Genomic DNA, 18313 nt, shown 5'->3' on the forward strand with positions numbered 1-18313 from the left:
CCTGGGAAGCAAATGGAGACATGGCCCCCCAGTCAGTAGGGCTTCTCTGGAGTCACCTTCCAGAACCAGAACAGAGACTGGGACCAACCAGACCACAGCCTGACCAAGACCGCTGAGTCGTGCACACCTCTTGGCTCCGCCTCAAGTCTTCCTCCATTTAAACCTGAAGCTCACGCCAGCAGCCGGAAGCCGGGCCTGAGAGGCCTGGCCTCAGTTGCCCGCCCCGTGTGGCGGTAGTGATTAAAGTCTCTTCCTGCTTTTTGCCATTACCTTTTCCATTTGTATTTTGGGGGTAAGTGGCCAAACCTGATTTATGGGGATGTCCAGAGATGGGCTTCTGGCCTTGGACTCTGTAATAGGACTAGGAGGGGCAGGGCCTGGGGTCTGGACTGACAGGGGTCAGGGCCTGACGGCAGCCCGAGATCTGTAACCAAGAGGAAGAGGTAAGAGGGAGCCTGCTCTGGGCCAGAGTCTGGATCTGGGGGGGCCCATCCTGCTGGGGCCAGTTACCTGGCCACATCAACTTAGACTTGGGCAAGTGTCACCGTTCTGGGCAGTACATCCACCTGGCACAGGAGTCTAACAAGGGCTTTTGGAGAAAGGAAAAGGGAGATAGGTGTCAAGAACCAAGGAGGAAGTTCTGGCTCAACCAGGGGAACAAGAGGGCAGGGTGGGTAAGGATTTCTAAGTTTAGAAAGACCCAGGTTTGATTACTACTGTCCTAGACATTTAGTAGCTGAGTAACCTTGGGAAAGTTACTTAACCTCTCTGCGCCTCCCTGGGTTCATCGACAGATGGATAAATAGTACAAGTAAAACATCCAGCCCAGGACAGTGTTGGGCCAGGAATCCGGGCAGCAGGTTAGAGCAGCTGTGCCGGACCCTGGGTCTGGGGCCACATTACCAGTCCCAGCTCCCACCTGCTAGGGTCAAAGCCGGCCTGGGATCTGGCCCAGCTGCAGCCAGTGCATGAAGGGCAGCAGGACCCAGGTCTTGGGCACCTCCGGCACTGGCAGAGCTGCGGCCGTGGGCGCGCCGGTGATGAACACACTGGACGCTTCACAGCGCTGAAGCGGCTCTGGGCTTTGCGCTTCAGCTCCAGAGGAATGAAGCATGTCAGCGGGACCAGCGGCTGGGGTCCCGGATGAGCCCCTCCCACGTCACACTCGGCCAGCTGATTGGAGGCTGGAGCCGCCCTGGAGCACGGGTGGCAAGTGGCGGAAGAAGGGGCTTTGCTAGTGAGACCCTTGGCTCAGGACCCCCTAGGTCCCCCCAGGTTCCCTCAGGCCCCAACACACACAGGAATGAGCGTTTCCTTAGAAGTACCTGCCAGGTGCTAGCAGGTGACCGTGAGGCTCCGTGACCGAGGCTCCCTGTGATGAATACAAGGAGGAAATGGAATCATAGGGTGAGGGACTAAGCAAAGTGTGCCCCCAAACTGCCCCTTGGGGTTAGAGGACTGGGGGACTGCTCCCCCACTCAGAGTGAAAACTCCCCTTCTCTTTACAGTTTTGTTCATCCCCCTCAAATGTGGGAGCTCACGGGTCACGGGAGGCTTGACACCCAGAGCAGAGCAGCCAGACCACCGTGAAGGGGGCGCAGGACCCTGAACGCCAGTCTCCCCTGCTGCTTGGCTTGCGTTTTCATTTCCCTTCCTCCCTCCTTGGGGTATGTGTGATCTTTTGTGATCTGACCACCAAGGTGAGTCATACTTCACCACCAAGCTGCCGGCCCCTGCCAGCTAGCCATGGCTTCTCAACCGCGAGGTGGGCACTGGTTTTGTCCCTTGTCTTGGCGCTGCTTCGTGGCGGCTGCCATCTTCTCCCAGCTTGGCTCCATGCTAACAAGAAGTCACGTCTCTAACGCTGCTGCCTTCCAGTTAGTCCAGGGTGGTCCCCATCTGGAGCTCAGAGATGCTGCTTTACTTTCAAACAGCTAGAGATGGGTCCCCAGGGAGGCAGCGCCCCAGACCATCCACGGCGCTTTGGGCCCCTGTGAAGCTGGGAGGGCACTGGTTTTTTGTTTTTTTTTTTTTTGTTCCAAATTTAGAAAACCTTTCAGGGGTTCTTCTTCAATTCTCTGGCCGTGGAGAGGGGGTGTGAACCTGGCTGAGACACCGGAACTTAAGCTGCTGCCACCAGGTGGATCAGGAGGGTGGCTTTCCAGTTTAATCAGGAGTAGCAGGATGCCACGGGGCCAGCGCTGCTCCAGAGGACTGGTGCACACTCTGGGGTGGCCACCTCTGGGGGCAAAGTGCTGCTCCTTCTGCAAGTCTTCAGGGCGCTTGGTCTTACCAAGTCCCCATCTCCCTGACCCCCAAGCCACCTCTTTTCCCAAGAAAGCCTGTGGGAACCTGGGAGGGACCTACAAAACTCTTCACGGGGAGTGTGACTAATGAAGAGGACCCTGGTCTTCTGTGGTGTGGGGCACAGAGTCTGGGGATCAGTCGTCTTTCTTTAAAAATTTATTTTTTGTACTGGGGGCCCTTAACCACTGAGCCACATCCCCAGCCCTTTTGTTTTATTTAGAGACAGGGCCTCACTAACTTGCTGGGGGCCTCGCTTAGTTGCTGAGGCTGGCCTTAAACTTGCGATCCTCCTGCCTCAGCCTCCTGGGTAGCTGGGATTACAGGTGCGTGGCACCACGCCCAGCTTCACTGGTTGTCTTTTGAAACAGTCTCAATGTACACAAACACCCAGGATAAAGCAACACCGAATTTTGCTGACCAAAGCACCAGAGTTCCAGTGATTGTCATAAACAGCAAACTGAAGAGTGCGACAGCCAAGTGCCAGCGGCCCAGCCATGGCGAGCCTGGGCTCACGTTCCAGCCCCTCCGGTCCTTCCTCCGCTCACCCCACCTGCTGCGGCTCCAGCTGGGTCCACAGGGGCATGGAGGGCAGGCGGGAAGGGAGGGAATTTCTTGCTTTGGCCTCCTCCTGCAGGTTATAGTGGGCTGGACGTGGCCCTCTTCATCCCCAAGAGAGGTCACGTCTCCAGGTCCTGGAAGGACAGGCTCCCTGCCCAGCTGCAGGCCTGGGGTCCAAGAGCCCCACTGACTGGTTCTCAGAGAGCCCACACACAACCCTTGGGGTTCCCATGCCTGCTCTTAAAATATACCCACATCTTCTGGCAGGTTGATAATGCCTGTCATCCCAGCAACTCAGAGGGCCGAGGTTGGAGGGTCACAAGTTCAAAGCCAGCCTCAGCCACTTAGTGAGGCCCTAAGAAATACGGCAAGACCCCGTCTCAAAATAAAAAATAAAAAAGGGCCGGGGATGTGGCTCAGTGGGAAAGCACCCCTGGGTCCAATCCCCAGTTCTAAAAAAACAAGACAAAACAAAAAACCCAGAAATCCTCACAAATTACCCAAGATTAGTGTGTTGCTTCCTGCCAAGACCCTAATAAGAACACCAATAAGGCTAACGCTCAATACCCCAGTATTTATTGTGCCCTTGAACCACCGGTTGTAAACATTAATACGGAAAGACCCTGTCCCGATCCAGGCTGTCGCCCACCAGGCCAGGCGCCGACCTGCTCAGTCCTGGGCACAGGGGCGCTCGGGAGCCCAGTCTTCCTGGGTTCCGGGTCTGGGTGGTGGCCGCTCTCCTGACAAAAGGCAGGGGCAGTGCGGGCTTGGGTCCCTGGCCACTCCAGGGAGCCCTTGGCCAGAAGGGAGAAGGTGGAGCCAGAGCTGGTTCTGACCCAGTGACAGCTCGGAGTGGACAGCGAGTGACCCACCTGCTAGGAGGCAGAAGCCCCTCTTTACAGGCGTCGTCTTCAGACGTCTCCTGGGTGTCGTGCTGCGGTGGGGGACGTCTCCCTTGCACTGCTGGGCATTCCAGCAGAGGAGCCGGGTTGCCGCGCCCTCCGCCCAGCAAGACGCCAGCCCCTTCCTCCTCGCGCCCCAGCTCTGGGGGCTCCAGAGGCTCGGGCAGCCCCAACGTCCTGCTGCCTGCCCTAGATGAGGTGCACCAGGAGGGCCGAGCAGGCAGAGCCCAGCACCAAGCCCATGGCCATGTAGAAGGCCATCACCACTCCGGTGGCCTCGGCCAGCTCCCGGGGCACGATCTTGGGCCCGTAGATGAGGGCCAGGGTGCCGAGGTAGCCGTTGCTCAGCCCCAGCAGGCAGGTGAGGAGGACGGGGTAGACGTCGGACTGGAAGACCACGGTGGTCAGGTGGCGGCGGGGCTGGTAGTTGCAGAGGACGAAGAGGGGGACCAGGCCGGTGCGCAGCAGGACCAGGCCGGGCAGCACCTTGCTCTTGGGACCTGGCACCTGGACCCAGGCCGTGACCTGCCGGCCACACAGGTCAGCAAAGTTATACAGGAGGAAAGTGGTGAGGGGCACGAAGAAGGTGGTGGCCCACGGGGAGCCCGAGCCCTTGCGCAGGGACTCGATGCTGGTGCAGATGGCGGGGAAGACGAGGCTGGTGATGAGGAAGAGGTAGACCACACAGAAGCCCAGGCCGCCCGTCTTCTTCAGGATGGGGCGCAGCGGTGGCATGTGCGACCGGCTGGATCCGGGGGCCACCAAGGGGGTGCTGGCGGAGTCCTGGGGTGGAGCCTCTTCACCAGAAAACATGTGGGCTGGAAACATGGGCCTCATGTAGTACCTGCAGGGAGGAGAGCCGTGTGGTCAGCGGGCCACCGTGGAGGTCACCTGGCTTTCCAGGGAGAGACCCCGGAGTCTGCACAGTTGCACAGGGTGCTCAGGGCAGCACTTTTAGGCCCAGCAGCCTGGATTCCCTCATCAATGCATAGGCTGTGTGCGGTGGCCACAGGAGGGGACCCACGCCGTCGCGGGTCTGCCTACCAGGCTGACTCCAGGCCCTTGGCCAGCGGTGCAGCTTGCTTAAGGGACAGAGGGAAGCAATGCTGACCACCACATGAGTGGGGGCTCCTGTTCTTGTTCACCTGGGTTTTGTTTTTTGTTTTTGTTTTTGTGTTTTTTTTTGGAGCAGGAGGTAGAGGGAATAATACAGTAAGCAAAAACATAGTTTAAAAATTATATAAGCAACATATGCTCGATGCAAGGAACTGAAATAATACAGAAGAGCAATGATAGAGTAGAAAGAGAACCCTTGTCTCTGCCCAGCTTGACGCCTCCTGAGTGGCACTGGCCATTAGCAACCTGGTCGATCGTGTCCCACGTGCTTGCAAAAACCACACACACGCACCCAACATGCAGGTATGCGTCTGAGGCCAAAGTGGGATCAAAGTGTACGAAAGCTTTTCCTGCAATGGTATAAAGTCTAAATACATTACACAAATACTATCCAAATGCGTCAGAGACCGGCCTGCATCATGCACGACTTATTCGTAAGTGCATATGCATAACTGCCTACAGAACAGCATCTTGTGGCCATCCTTTCACAGAGACGCCTGGTGCTCAGTCTCCTCTCTGGTGTGCTGCCACAAACGGTTCAGCCTAGGTATGTAAGATGTCACTGTTTCCCTGTGATGGACATTTAGGTTGGCCCCGATTTTTCACTACAAGTTATGTTACAATGAACACTCCTGTACTTAAATCCTTGTGCGTGTATCCTAGTATTTGGCTAGGGTGGATGTCTAGAACAGGAGCCAGATGAAAAGTTTGCACCTGCCAGACGTGGTGGTGCACGTCTATAATCCCAGCAGCTCAGGAGGCTGAGGCAAGAGGATCGTGAGTTCAAAGCCAGCCTCAGCCAATTAGTGAGGTTCTAAAACTCAGCGAGACCCTGCCTCAAAATAAAATATAAAAAAGGGCTGGGGATGTGGCTCAGTGGTTGAGGGCCCCTGGATTCAATCCCTGGTACCAATAATAATAAAAAAAGGTTCTCATTCATAAAATTTCTATTAATATCCATAAGCTGCTTTCTAGGTAAGAAGTACCAATTCACTACTGACCTGTACTAGTCACTCACCCTGCCTAACCTGCCCTGTTAATGTTTGTGAGAGTACCTGTTTATTTTTCCAAAACTCTGACCAGGATCTATAATCTCATGTTAGTTAGCCCATCATCTGTCTCCTTCTACAGGAGATAGCTCCCTAGAGCAAGGACCACATTTGCTTGTTTCTAGCTAAGTGTATATGCAGAGTATATACACATGGGCTGAAAGAACCAGTAAGTAGCCTGTAACAGTGTCTTGCCTCCATACCCTTGATGCTGAGTATCATCAATCTTCTCAATTTATGCTTGGGTTACTTGGTCTTGCTATGTGACCTTGCCTGAGCCACTAAACCTCTCTGTGCCTCAGGTATCTGAAAGCCAGGAGACACAGGCTGACTGTATTAACACGATTCAAATACAGGGCTTGGGGTACATGTGTTGGGGAAAACCACAGCTTGGTGACAGCCGGGTTTTGGTTGCAGCCTTGCAGCCTAAGGTCTGTGTGACCTTAGGCCAGGCATGCCTTGGTTTCTTCCTCTCTAAGATGGAGGTTTTACCGAGCTCTGAGGGTTCCAAGTTCTTGCCAGTCTTCCCATCCTGGAAGCCTGTGGCTGCCCAGCCAGTGGGCAGAAGTGCTGCTCTCAGCGTCCTTCCGGGTGATGCTGAGCAGGGGGCTTTGACCTTGAACCATCTTGTCTCACAATCAACATGTAGGGAAAGGAACAGCCCCGCTTCCCTCTGCTCAGCACCAGGTCCTGGCCTCCAGTCTGCTCCGAGAACTGCACGCCAACTTCCTTGGGTCGAAACTCTTCCCATAGGTTCTTCCAAATTCTCCTCCTGAGCCCAGCACCATGGGCTCCTTTCAAGTCAGGTGGAGTCTGAGCAGCCCTGGGAGCACAGCTCTCTCTCTGAGCCCTGCAGACCAGGACTCTTGGCCCGAGTTTTTATCAACAAAGAAGCAGAAGCCTGCACAGGCGGCCTGGACCGGAGGCCTCTGCCTCACATGCTCGGCTCGCAAGGCCTGGGCCTGCCCAGATGACACTGGTGTCCAGGCTGGCCAACGGAGGCTGCCTGATTTTAGTACCCAAAGTCCCAAAGGTTGGCCATGCTTCTGGAAACAGACACACCACAGCACCCTGAAACAGTTCATGGGGGAACGGTAGGATGGGGACTCTCCTGCGCCTTGGTTCATTCAGGGGTCCCAAAAAGAATTTCATAAGCAGGACAAGGTACCAGGCAGTGGAGTGGGTCCCAGGGACAGGGAGCCAGCCTGGCCCCAGGAACCATAGCAGGGCAATTGGGGGCCCATGAGTCTGCACAGCCTGGGATCCTGCAGGGGCCACAGTGAGTCCTCTTCCCCGGACGCCTCTGAGGCCAGCTGAGGTGGTGAGCCACCCTGACCCTGCAAGAAGGGAAGGAGGAAGGAGGAAGGAGGGTCTGGTGAGGGCGGGGCTTGTTTAACAAGGGGACACCCTCCCAGGGGCAGGAGGGCTGAAGCAGGAGGGAAGACCCTCGAGGCCACAGACCTGGGATGTTGTACGACTGGGCTCCCGACAGCCCATCGTCAGGTCCCTGACAGCAACAAAATCATAATTGTAATAATAATAGTTCATCATAAACAAACAAAAAATAGGCCTGTGAACTACTTAGCTCCCAGAGCCGCCTCACAGAGTAGGCTCCTGGAGAAGGGCAGAGTCTTCCAGCCCTGCCGGCTCACGCTGCGGGCACAGGCAGACCTGGCCTCCTCTCAGTCTCAGCATCTCCACCTGTAAAATGGGGACGAATCCTGCCTTCCTACATCAGATAAGGAAGGGCTTACAAAATGCTCTGGAAAGGATGCAACGTGAGAAGGCCAAAGGCTGGTTTCTTTTTCTCTCTCTCTTTTTTTTTGATACCAGGGATTGAACCCAGGGACCCTCAACCACTGAGCCATGCCCCCGTTCTTTTTTAATATTTTATTTTGAGACAGGGTCTCACTGAGTTGCTTAGGGCCCGGCTAAGTTGCTGAGGTTGGCTTTGAACTCACGATCCTCCTGCCTCAGCCTCCTGAGCTGCTGGGATTACAGGTGTGCGCCACTGCACCTGCTAGATTCGTTTCTTAAAGAGCAACTAGAAGCAAGAAAGGAAGAGGGGGAATTGGAGAGAGCAAAAAAGAGAGACCCTCATGGCACCAAGAGGGATCCTGAGGGTGGAAAGACGCCCCACAGGGCAGTGAGCGGTGAGAAGTACAGGCTTGGACATACCTGCCAACCCTGGCTCTGCTACCTACTGGCTGTGGAACTCAGGTAAGTACCTTGACTGCTCTGATCCTTGGTTTTCTCATTTCTACCTGGGAATAATAATAAATAACAGCAACCCTAAGAGGAACAACATTAAATGAGATGGGTCACACTGAGCTAGGCCCAGCGCGCTGCTGGAGCAGAGGGCGTTTAGTGAATGGGGGCTGTGATCCGTTGTCATTACCACTCATGAGGACTCTTCTACCAACTGTCTTCCCAGTCCCTGAACTTGCAGACTCCAGTTGTTTGGAGCCAGCTCACACTGGTGGCCAGGCCAATAGACTGAAGGACTGCGGCAGGCCAGGCTCAGCAATGGGCCCTGTGATACAGAGGACAACACTCACACCAGTGTCCACCCTCCCCACGCTCACCCTGGGGCAGGGGCGGGCAATAAACAGGAAATAGACAAGCCTGTAATCCCAGCCTCTCAGGAGGCTGAGGCGGGAGGATCGCAGGCTCTCAGCCAGCCTTAGCACCTTGGTGAGACCTGTCTCAACACACAGAATACAAAGGCCTGGAGATGTAGCTCAGTGGTAAAGATGTAGCTCAGGACCAGGCCCCCCGCCCCCAAAAGAAAACCAAGGAAACATGATCTAATCAGATGACTGAACACAAGCAGACGCTGCAAAGCTGTAACTGTCCACTTAAGAACAGGGAAGGGCGGACGAGAGGTGGCCCACACCTGGAGTACTCCAGCCTGGGCAGGAGCATGTAGAGGCCCATGCAGAGTCCAAGGAAGACAGCCGCCGTCAGGAAGAAGGCCAGGGTGCTGTCTGTCACGTCCCTGGTTGCCGCCAAGTCCACCAGCGAGGCCACGGCGCTGATGGTCCCTCCCATGGCTACTCCTGCAGAGAGCAGAGGACAGACACCGTGGAGGCAGTTGGAGAGGACCCAGGGAGGAACGTGGCCTTGGGCCACTTTCTGCTCATTCCAAAATAAAATCCCTCCAATGTGAAAGATGCCATCGTCACAGTATCCTGAAGACAGGAATGGGTCCTGTGTGGTTTCAGAGGGTGTGGCTCTTCCCCGTCCCTGGCCAGCTCCCTGCTCTCTGCTGGACTTGGCCTCCAAGGAGGCCCACTGTCTGTTTCCCGTCCTGGTTTCCCTTCTGGCCTTGACCTCCCTCTCTCTTTACTGCCCTTCTAGTAGGACCTGAAATTTTAGATTCAAGGGAGAGAAATCTCAGAGGGCTCCAGATCTCCTTTCCTCTGCGCTTGGCACACAAATCACTCGCCAGCCAGTCTGGAGAGGCTCAGGGGACATTCCAACACAGGTCAGCTGCTGCCTGGGCGGCTGTTCCACCTGCAGAAGTCCTTCCGGGCTAAAGACTACGGAATTTTCCCCGGTACCCAAAGACAGCTGTGGATCATCCCCATGTGGGCGCTGCATGAGCGCGCACGCACACACACACACACACACATACACACACGCGCTCATGGGCACACTCCTACACATTCCCACTCCCGCCCCCACAGGGAACATTCTCGGCACAGACTCTGGAACCAGAACCTCAAGTCCCAGTCCAGTCTCAGCTCTGCTGCCTCTAGCTGTGTGACCTCTAATAAGTCATGGAGGCTCTCTGCCCCCATTTCCCCATCTATACAGTGGGGGTGTGGTAACACCCCCTCTCAGGACTGTCCTGAAGAGGGAAAGGATTATTCTATGCAAAGCACTCAGAATGGTGCCTGATGCGCCCACAAGGGCCAAATTCCAAATAAATCCTCTCGGATTTCCAATTAGGTTGTGGTTATTTCTGTCCTTTCCACATCAAAGCAGCGACAACAGGGTAAACCCTTTGCCAAGAGGGGGCCCACTCCTGAGAAGCTGTAATCCCCACCTGGACGTTTCCTAGGAACTGGGGTTAGACGCAGTAAGACATTCCGCTGCTGCCGGGAGGAGAGATCTTAACGGCCCTGCCTATTGATTTCCCTCTCCTTTCCCAACTTGGAGAGAATTTGCAATTTTATCATCAACAACAAACCAGGCCTCCGGGAGCTCATCTTTCATGACTCCCTACTTTTATCTCATCAGTTATGGAAATACATGCAAATGAGGGGTTTAAAAAAACACCCATATAAAACAAATGGATTGTTCCTCAGATGCTAACACGCCCAGAATTCACAGAGGGGCTCTAACTGGTCCAACATCAAGGGTGCTGGGGCTCTGGGAGATGGAGAGGCCTCGGATGTCCCGGGGTGGGGTCTGCACCTGACAGCTTCTGGCCCAGGATGACTCATGCTGAAGACTCCACCCTAAATTCCTCCACCTTGTCCAAAATGGACTTCCTGAAGAATTCACTTGTTTCTGGGTGATCTGCTGGGGAAGGATAAACCGAAGGGCCACCCGTCCATATACATGGGGTTTGATCACTGGCTCCTGCAGAGGTGGCCAGCAGGGATGAAGTCACGTTGAAAAGCCCTCCTGGCTGTGTCAGGGTGGAGGGAGCTGAGGGCTCAGAGGCCAGGGGTGACAGTGGGGATTAGTGTTTGATGGCCATTTCCCTCGCACAGACCTGCCTTTCTGAAGCACTAGGGGCATGCTGACTGTACTTAGGAACCTCGGCAACAGGTTCATTTTTATTTTATTTTAGGCCCAAGGGTTTCCCAGGATAGAGCCAGAAGCCTAATCCTATATCAAAGATGGCAAACAGACCAGAACTCACATCTCAACTCTGATCCTATGAGAGGAATTGCCTCAAGTGCTGTGTTGAGAAGGATTTAGAGGCTCAGGAAGAAAGATAGGGATCTATTAGTGATGTCTGGCCCTGGCACCCAGTGGGGAGGGGGTATCCGCTCGCCAAGGTACTTGTCATCCCTGCCACGTAGCGCCTGGCATCATGACCAAACGGGCACAGCGAATCGTCTTTGTACAATTCTTCTCAGGTCGGCAAACGTTTAAAGCACTCCTCTGCACAACAGAGATGTGTGGGGACACGGAGTGGCTGAGCCTCCAGGCTTGCTTTAGGGGATGGTGATTTCCTGGGAAAGCAGGAGGCTGATTGACCCAGCTGTTTTACCTTGGGGGGGGGTCATCTGGGGCAGAGACAAAAGAGCCAAGGTCCTGATAACAGGCTCAGCATCTGCGTGGAAACTTCGGCTAGAGGGGCTGACCCCTGCCAGGCATAAGGAAGCCCACGCAATGCCCAAGTCCAGGTGACCGAGGCACTTATTCACTAGGCTATCAGCTCTGAGAGGATGCAGTCTCGTTCATCTTTGAATCCCTGGTACCAGGCAAGTCCTCTATAAAACTGGAAAGAAGAAAAGTCAGTTAGAAAGGAGGAAAGGAGAAAAGAAGGGTGGAGAAAGGTAAGGGGAAGGGAAAAGAAAGAAGAGAAACAGGAAGGAGGAGGGAAGGGAAGAAAGGGAGGCTGGTTTCAGAAACCCTGCTTTGAAGGCAGACTGGTTTTCTTAAAGACTGCAACTGCATCTCCCTTCCCGCTTGAACTCTTCTGGTATGATCTCCATGCTCTCCCACCGAGACCTGTGAGTCTGTGTAGTCCTGAGTCTAGGTGAACCAATGGCTATGGCGGAAGTGATCCTATGTGGACCGGTCAAAACTAAAGGTCTGCCTGAGCCTTTGGGGACGCACATCCTGCTACCTGGACACCATGCCACCAGGAAGCCCAAGCAGCCACGGGGAGGTCCAGGTGGAGAGGAGCCGAAGTCCCCTCTCTAGCCCCACTCCAGTCAGCCTCCAGCTTCCAGCAGGCACCAGCAGGCCAGCCAGGTGAGCACCCACCTTGAATGTGGCTCCCCAGCTCCCAGTCCAGCTAGGCCAGCTGACACCATGTAGAACAGAGAACTGGCCTGCTGACTCCTGCCCAAGCTACTCTCAAAATAAACAACTTCAGGCCACTGAGTTTGGGGTGGTTTGTTCCCCAGTAGGAAACTGAAACACACCTAGCATGCATTTCCTTTTCTGGAAAAACCAGCAGGAGCTCACCTCCGGCTCCTTCCCACGGCCCCCAGGGCCCAGCTCACCCGATATCAGCGCCTGCGCGTTCCTCATGGGGAAGGAGCCCGTCAGGCCGTAGACGCTGCTGTTGAAGATGGTGGAGGAGCCACTGACAACGGCCATGCAGACAATGGTGACGGCGAAGAAGGCTGGGCTCCAGGAGGAGGTGTCCACCTTCACCAGCACCGTCATCACCACGAAGACGGCCAGCGTGACGGTCAGGGAGGCGAGGACGCGGACACGGACGGGAACCCTGGAGCGAGGACACCAGGAGTGGTCAGGCACCCCTCCGCAGGGCTCATGGGCGGTGCCGGGAGAAGCAGGGGAGCTGGGTGGTTGGCACTGTCCACTCTGCGTCCAGGAGCCTGGATTTGAGCCCTGCCTTCCTGCACACTGGCTGCGTGGCCCCCGCTGCCCCTGTGCGCCTGCACTGTGGGAGGAGCCACCTTGGGGTGCAGCAGGGCTCCCAGGAGGTGAGCAGTGCGCAGCAGGAGCGGGCTCTCTACGGACACTCTGCTGTGGGGTGGGGATGCCTGCTGAGCCCCCTGCTCCTCCTGCCCCGGGGCTGTGCTCCTGGCTTTGTCTAGTGCCAGGAGCTTCCTGTGAAACTTGACAGTGGTGGGGGGGGGCAGGGGGGGTGTCATCGTCATCGCCATCACCAGCCACTCACATAGTCCTTAATTTGTGCTGGGCACTCTTCCACGTGCTAAGTCCCTTCTGACACCATGGCTAGAGAAGCTGAGGTCAGAGACGTTAAGGAACTTGTTCAGGACACCCAGCTGTGAGCCCTGGAGGACGGGCTCCAGCCTGCTCTCAGAATGCCGTTCCATGAACTCCCCGAGATGAAGTGGGCGGCGTGGCACAGGGGGCCGGGCTGGACTCTCCCGGGATGGTCTCAGCTGTGAGGGCAGCAGCCGAGGCAGAGCTAGTGCTGCCCAGGGCTGGGGCTGAGTGTCCCTGATGCCACCCGCATCCCCCCCCCCCCCCCCCCCCCCCCCCCCGCCAGGCCTCCAAGGGCCCTGGAGGAGAGCGGGAAGGAGGCCGGGGAGAACGCACGATTTCATCCCAGGAGAGACAGCACCATCTCAAGGGCTGCTTAAATCAGATTAGACTGAGCTCAACCCAACTGCACGTTTAGTTCGTTTCCTGCTAGCCCATGGGGGACGGGGGCGTGAGTGAAAGGCCAGATCAGATATACACAGATTTTTCTGGGTAATAAAAGAAAAACAGACTTGAAAGGTAGAAAAACAAAATACAGATACGTGCACACGAGCAGGAGCGAGATGGAGATCAAGGAAGGATGTTGTCCAAGTGCTTTTGTGGCCCCAGTGGATTTGCGTCTCCTGGTCCTGGAGAGGTCCTGGAGAGCAGGTGAGGCCTGGGTACTGTTGGCCCAGGAAGACTGAGGAAGTGAGGCCAGGCCCAGGCTGCAGAGGGGTCGGGGGCCGGCCCTGGGTACCAGTGCCAAGTGCCGTGCAGGCAGCGGGGCAAGTACAAGCAGCGTGGGCTCTGCGGGAGCCCCCGGGGCACCGGAGGTCCACACAACGCATGCTGGACGGCTGGGGAGAATGGGCAGTGCCCCAGGGCCGGGCGTGAGGGTCTGGAAAGACTGTTGGCAGGTGTGCGTTCAGGAACCGACAGCGGATCGGGCTGCAGACAAGACAGAGGAGAGCACAGGGACAAGGCCAGAGAGGGACACTGAGCCCCATCCAAGGGGGCCTCCTTACCCCGGCCAGCCCAGGACTTGGTCCTCAGAGGGGCACGGAGTGGGCTTGGGGTCTTCGTTGGCCAGCACCCCTCCCTAGGAGAACACTCCTCCACGCCAGCTTGTCCTGGGGAGGTGGCTGGTCCTGCCACCTTCACCATCCCAGCCTCAAACAATGGGCATGCGGTCTAGCCCAGGTGATGAGAGTGTCCCAAGCTCCTGGCCCCTGGGACTGACTGGAAGAGGGATGGCTGGTGACCTGCTGGGGCCATCGCTCTCCCCAGGACTGACGTGGAGGTGGTGGGGGCAGCTCCGTGCAGTGTCTGTCTGGGTGCTGGAGTCGCCCTGGGGCCGTGTGGGGCGAGGCTGCAGAGAGACTCGCAGAGCCCAGGGACAGTGAGAGGAGGTCCCCTCGGCGCAACGGCGTCAAGGCAGCTCTGACCGGGACTTTAGAGAATGAGTGCAGCCCCTCTGGGGGTCTCTGACGTTTGTTCCCAAGAGCACCCACTGACACAAAGAGGCCCACCAGGGCTGCCCGCTGGGGAAGGACGGCCACAAGCTCCCAGAGAGGCTGCTGTGACCACCCACGAGCCTTCCCTGGTGCAGGAGGCAGGCTGGAAGTGACAGGCGAGTAGCACCTAGGAGCAGGCTTCAGCCACAACGCCTGGAGAGGCTGGGGACACCCAGCTCCCGCCCCTAGTGTGTGCTCCACGGGCTCCGGCAGCACGATGCTCTGGGCCCCCTCGGAGGGGGCTGGGTTGGTGGCAGCCTCTCCTGCTAGCTGCCCCTCCCAAACTGACTATGCAGAGTTGAGCCCTTGTTTCAGGGTCTGCTTCTGGGAAACCTCACACCAAGATGCCCAGTAAGACCTCACGTAAGACACACCTTCCCAGGGTCCACGGGCGCTTCCGCCAAGACAGGGCCTGGGGGCCAGCGAGTGGAGCAGCTGCTCCCCGGGGCTGTGTCTACTGTAAGAGCAAGTCAGGTCCCCAAGCTCAGGGTGATCCTTCATGCTCCACTCTCACACAGGGGCCCACCTTCTGGTACCTGGAGCTGCCCCACCTACCCCCTGAGATAAAAACCAGCAACACTGCCCAGCTTGGCCATCAACTCGCTGTGTGATTCCAGGGAAATATTCAACCTCTCTGGGCCTCTGTCTCCTCTCTAAAAAGAAGAGGCTGGAATAGATAATAATCAGGTCTCTAACAACGGATCATTCTAAATCAGAAGAGATTCAAGTGAATACAGAGGTTGGGGATAAATACCAAGAGATTCCAACCAGTTCCTAGAAAAGATTTGCCTGGAAGCACAATCTGAAGGGGGAGGTCAGTGGTGCAGGGCCGTTCCTCACACTGGCCTGATGCTCCCAGCCATCCTCCCAGGGTTCTACCTGGGGACAGGGCATGGCCACGGTGACAGCTCTGCCCACAAGCCCAGGGCAGGCCACACTACCATGAAGACTCTTGGAGAGGGATCCCCAGGTCCAGTTCCCTACCCCCAGCCCCCCACCGCAAGTGAGGGCTCAGGACCCCAGGGGACTGGTTTCTTCATAAGTCTCCAAAATGTAAATCCTCCTCATAAGTATTTATGATGCTGCAGATTTAACATAATAAAACACTTGGCGATTATGGATGAGCCAGTCAGAGAAAGCCAGAGCGCTCTAGGAGAGGAGAGAAGGAGACATTTCAATCTCGCACATTAAATAAAAAACGGCTCAGCCCCAGAGGGTCCTCTCCCAGCTGGGAACAGACGGGGCTGGGAGCATGTTCCCACAGTGCTCTGGCCCCCTCTGGAGCCCGGCCAGGCAAGGGCAGATCCCCAGGGGTCACGCCATGGCCATCCCCGCGTGCTGTGTGTCCGGAGGGATATGCACGGGGGTAACACCCTGGTTATGGTTCAGATGGTGGCTCCATGTCTGAAGTGGGTGGCGGCTCTCATCCACGTGGGCCAGGCTCTCCCAGCTGGGCAGAAGGCCCTGTCCCTGCAGCCACACCTGGGGCCTTCCCCACTACCATGGCCGCAGCCCCTCCTCCTCACTGTCCCCACCTCTCCCTGGCTGGGTGCTGCCTGCCGGGGCCTGGCTGTGCCCTAACGCCATTCCTCCCCTCTCCTGGGGTGGGACCTCTGCAGGCTGCATCCTCTAGCCAGTGAGGACACTGACAGTGGCCCTGGGAACAGGGGAAGTGAGGCAGGTTAAGGACAGAGAGTTTGCCCCAGGGGCTGGAGACCCTCAGGCCCAGCTGAGCTTCTCCTTCTCTTGAACAGATTTTCAGAGGGGTGCAAGTTCCCTGAGACTCCTCCCAGCGGGGAGTAGGGCCCGGGTGCCCTTGAAACCGAGTGATCCGACAGCCTCCACATGTCCAGCATGGCACAGCCACTTCTGGGACTAGGAGGGAAAGCCCGGGCGTCTCCCTGGTTCTCCAGGGCATTTGCTCTTCCGTCACAGGAGGAGCTGTCCTATTGCCCTGGGGCCCACAAGTGAAAGAGGAGAGGAGGGGACAGACGAGGAAGGGGCTGGGGCCCTGAGCCGGACTCCGGAGAGCCTTGGTGACCCCAGAATGTGAGAGAAACTCCCTGCTGCTATTATTCCCAGCCACTATGTTTTGGGATATTATCCGACAAGGCTCACTGGCACACCCAGAGTGTGGCAGCTTGGAGAGGCAGCTCTGCTCAGGACGGGCGCTCAGGAGGCCCGGTGCTGCCTTCTCCTTCTCTACCCAGAGCAGACATCACTAATCAATCAAATGCACTCCCTGAGCCTAGATCTGCCTTAGGATCCTGTTCAGCCTGAGATCCAGGGTAACACTACAAACCGATCCAAACAGATTTGTCATCAGTGATGGAAGGTTCCAGTGGGCTGCACCTGAGAGCAGCTGAGGTTTCTGGACCACAGGGAAGTCAATGTCATCACCGAGTAGCAGCTTGAGGGAAACGCAGGCGATGTTGCAGGGCGACTGCCTATGTGAACTCAAATCCAAGATGGACCCAAGAGTCACTGGGGGGCCTTTGGGTCATGATTATTTGCTATTCTACTAAATAATCCCTTTCTCCATGGTGCACCCAGGTGGAGCCTCTCCCAAACCTCACCAACATAATATCAGAAATTCTCAGCCAGGTGTGGTGGCACACACCTGTAATCCCAACAGCTCGGAGGCTGAGGCAGGAGGATCGCAAGTTCAAAGCCAGCCTCAGCAACTTAGCCAGGCCCTAAGCAACTCAGTGAGCCTGTTTCTAAATATAAAGTACAGAAAAGGGTTGGGGATGTGGTTCAGTGGTTAAGCGCCCCTGGATTCAATCCTCCATGGGGGGGGGGGAGGATGGGGGGAAGTTGTTCCTGCCCTAGTGACTGGTTGGCACTTGACACATCAGCTGGTGTGGCCAGCTCCTCATGAGCAGGGTGGTGATCATCCTACGCAGAGCCTGCAGCTGTGGGATGCTGTCAGAAATGACAGTGTTCAGCTTCCACAGGGCCCTGGACAGAAGGAAGGAAACCCACTGTCCCCACACTCCTCCTGGCTGCTTCCCTGAGGTCACCAAGTACAGCTGGAAGGTGAAAGTCCAGCTCCCTGGCCAGGCCAGCTGGTGGGCTCCTCTGAGCTGCCCGCCCCTGCCGGGTTGGCCTCTGCGGGGGGAGGGAGGGCATGCCTGGGGGCCTACCTGTTGACAAGCAGGAAGTTGGCCACCAGGCACAGCAGCGAGGGCACAGTGGAGGCGACGGCAAGGTAGCTCTCAAAGTAGTTCTGGAAGCACATGAGGGAGGAGGTGAGGCCTACGGCAGGCTCAGGGTCCCTGTGGAGGCTTCTCCCACTGTCCTCAGACACACAGGAGCCTGGCTTGGTCACCCAGGTCATACCGTCCCACCCTGTCTCCACTTCAGACACTCAGTCATTCAACCACAGCCACTTATGGACAACAGCTGCATGAACACTTGGCTGTGCTAAGTGTCTGTCATAGTGAAGGATCTGACACTGTCCCTGTCCCCAGGGAGGCCCACACTCCCGCCCCCTCAACCTGTCCCACCCGAAGACCTCCAGCAGGGGGGCAGGTCTTGATGCAGGTCAAGAAGAAAGGCTTTGCCCTATGAGCCTTCTCTGGCCATTTCCATGATGCAGAATGACCCGCGGGCTTTTTTCTGACTCCATCTTGTCCTCATGTTCTGGAAGCCAAATGAGACCTCTTTCAAACATGCCAGTCCCCGTGCCCGCCAGGAGACTCTGCTCTGGCTCTGGACTCACTCCCTTGGCAGAGCAGCCAATGAAGGTCAAAGCTGTTTTGGGAAGTGGCTCCTAGACTGGCCAGGGTGAGGGGAAAAGGGCATTTTTCTGGCATTGGCTCTGGGACATGGACGAGACCGCAAGAGCCCACAGAAGGATGCAGACTGTCCTGCTCAGAACCTACTGGAACCCATCACTAAAGAAGCGTGTGGAAACCAGCTGCGTTCGTCAATACTCCAGGAACTGCCCATGTGGGAGGATGGACTTTACTATGTGTGTGCATGACCCCTTAGC

General features: G+C 56.5%; 1 protein-coding gene across 3 annotated transcripts in view; it reads right to left on the reverse strand.

Annotated features, from left to right (window-relative positions):
• Positions 1-3421: 3421 nt before the first annotated feature.
• SLC29A3 (solute carrier family 29 member 3) overlaps positions 3422-18313 on the reverse strand; it is a 33705-nt gene continuing 18813 nt past the window's right edge. For all 3 annotated transcript variants that reach the window (XM_079135801.1, XM_079135800.1, XM_079135802.1), the window contains 4 exons: positions 17463-17545; positions 12127-12353; positions 8829-8991; positions 3422-4611 (listed from right to left, as the gene is read on the reverse strand). In XM_079135801.1, the coding sequence (XP_078991927.1) occupies positions 3957-4611; positions 8829-8991; positions 12127-12353; positions 17463-17545 (1128 nt within the window). In that variant the 3' untranslated portion in view covers positions 3422-3956. The remainder of the gene's footprint in view (positions 4612-8828; positions 8992-12126; positions 12354-17462; positions 17546-18313) is intronic.

This window comes from Sciurus vulgaris, assembly GCF_902686455.1.
Source record: "Sciurus vulgaris genome assembly, chromosome: 4".
Taxonomy (NCBI): Eukaryota; Metazoa; Chordata; class Mammalia; order Rodentia; family Sciuridae; genus Sciurus; species Sciurus vulgaris.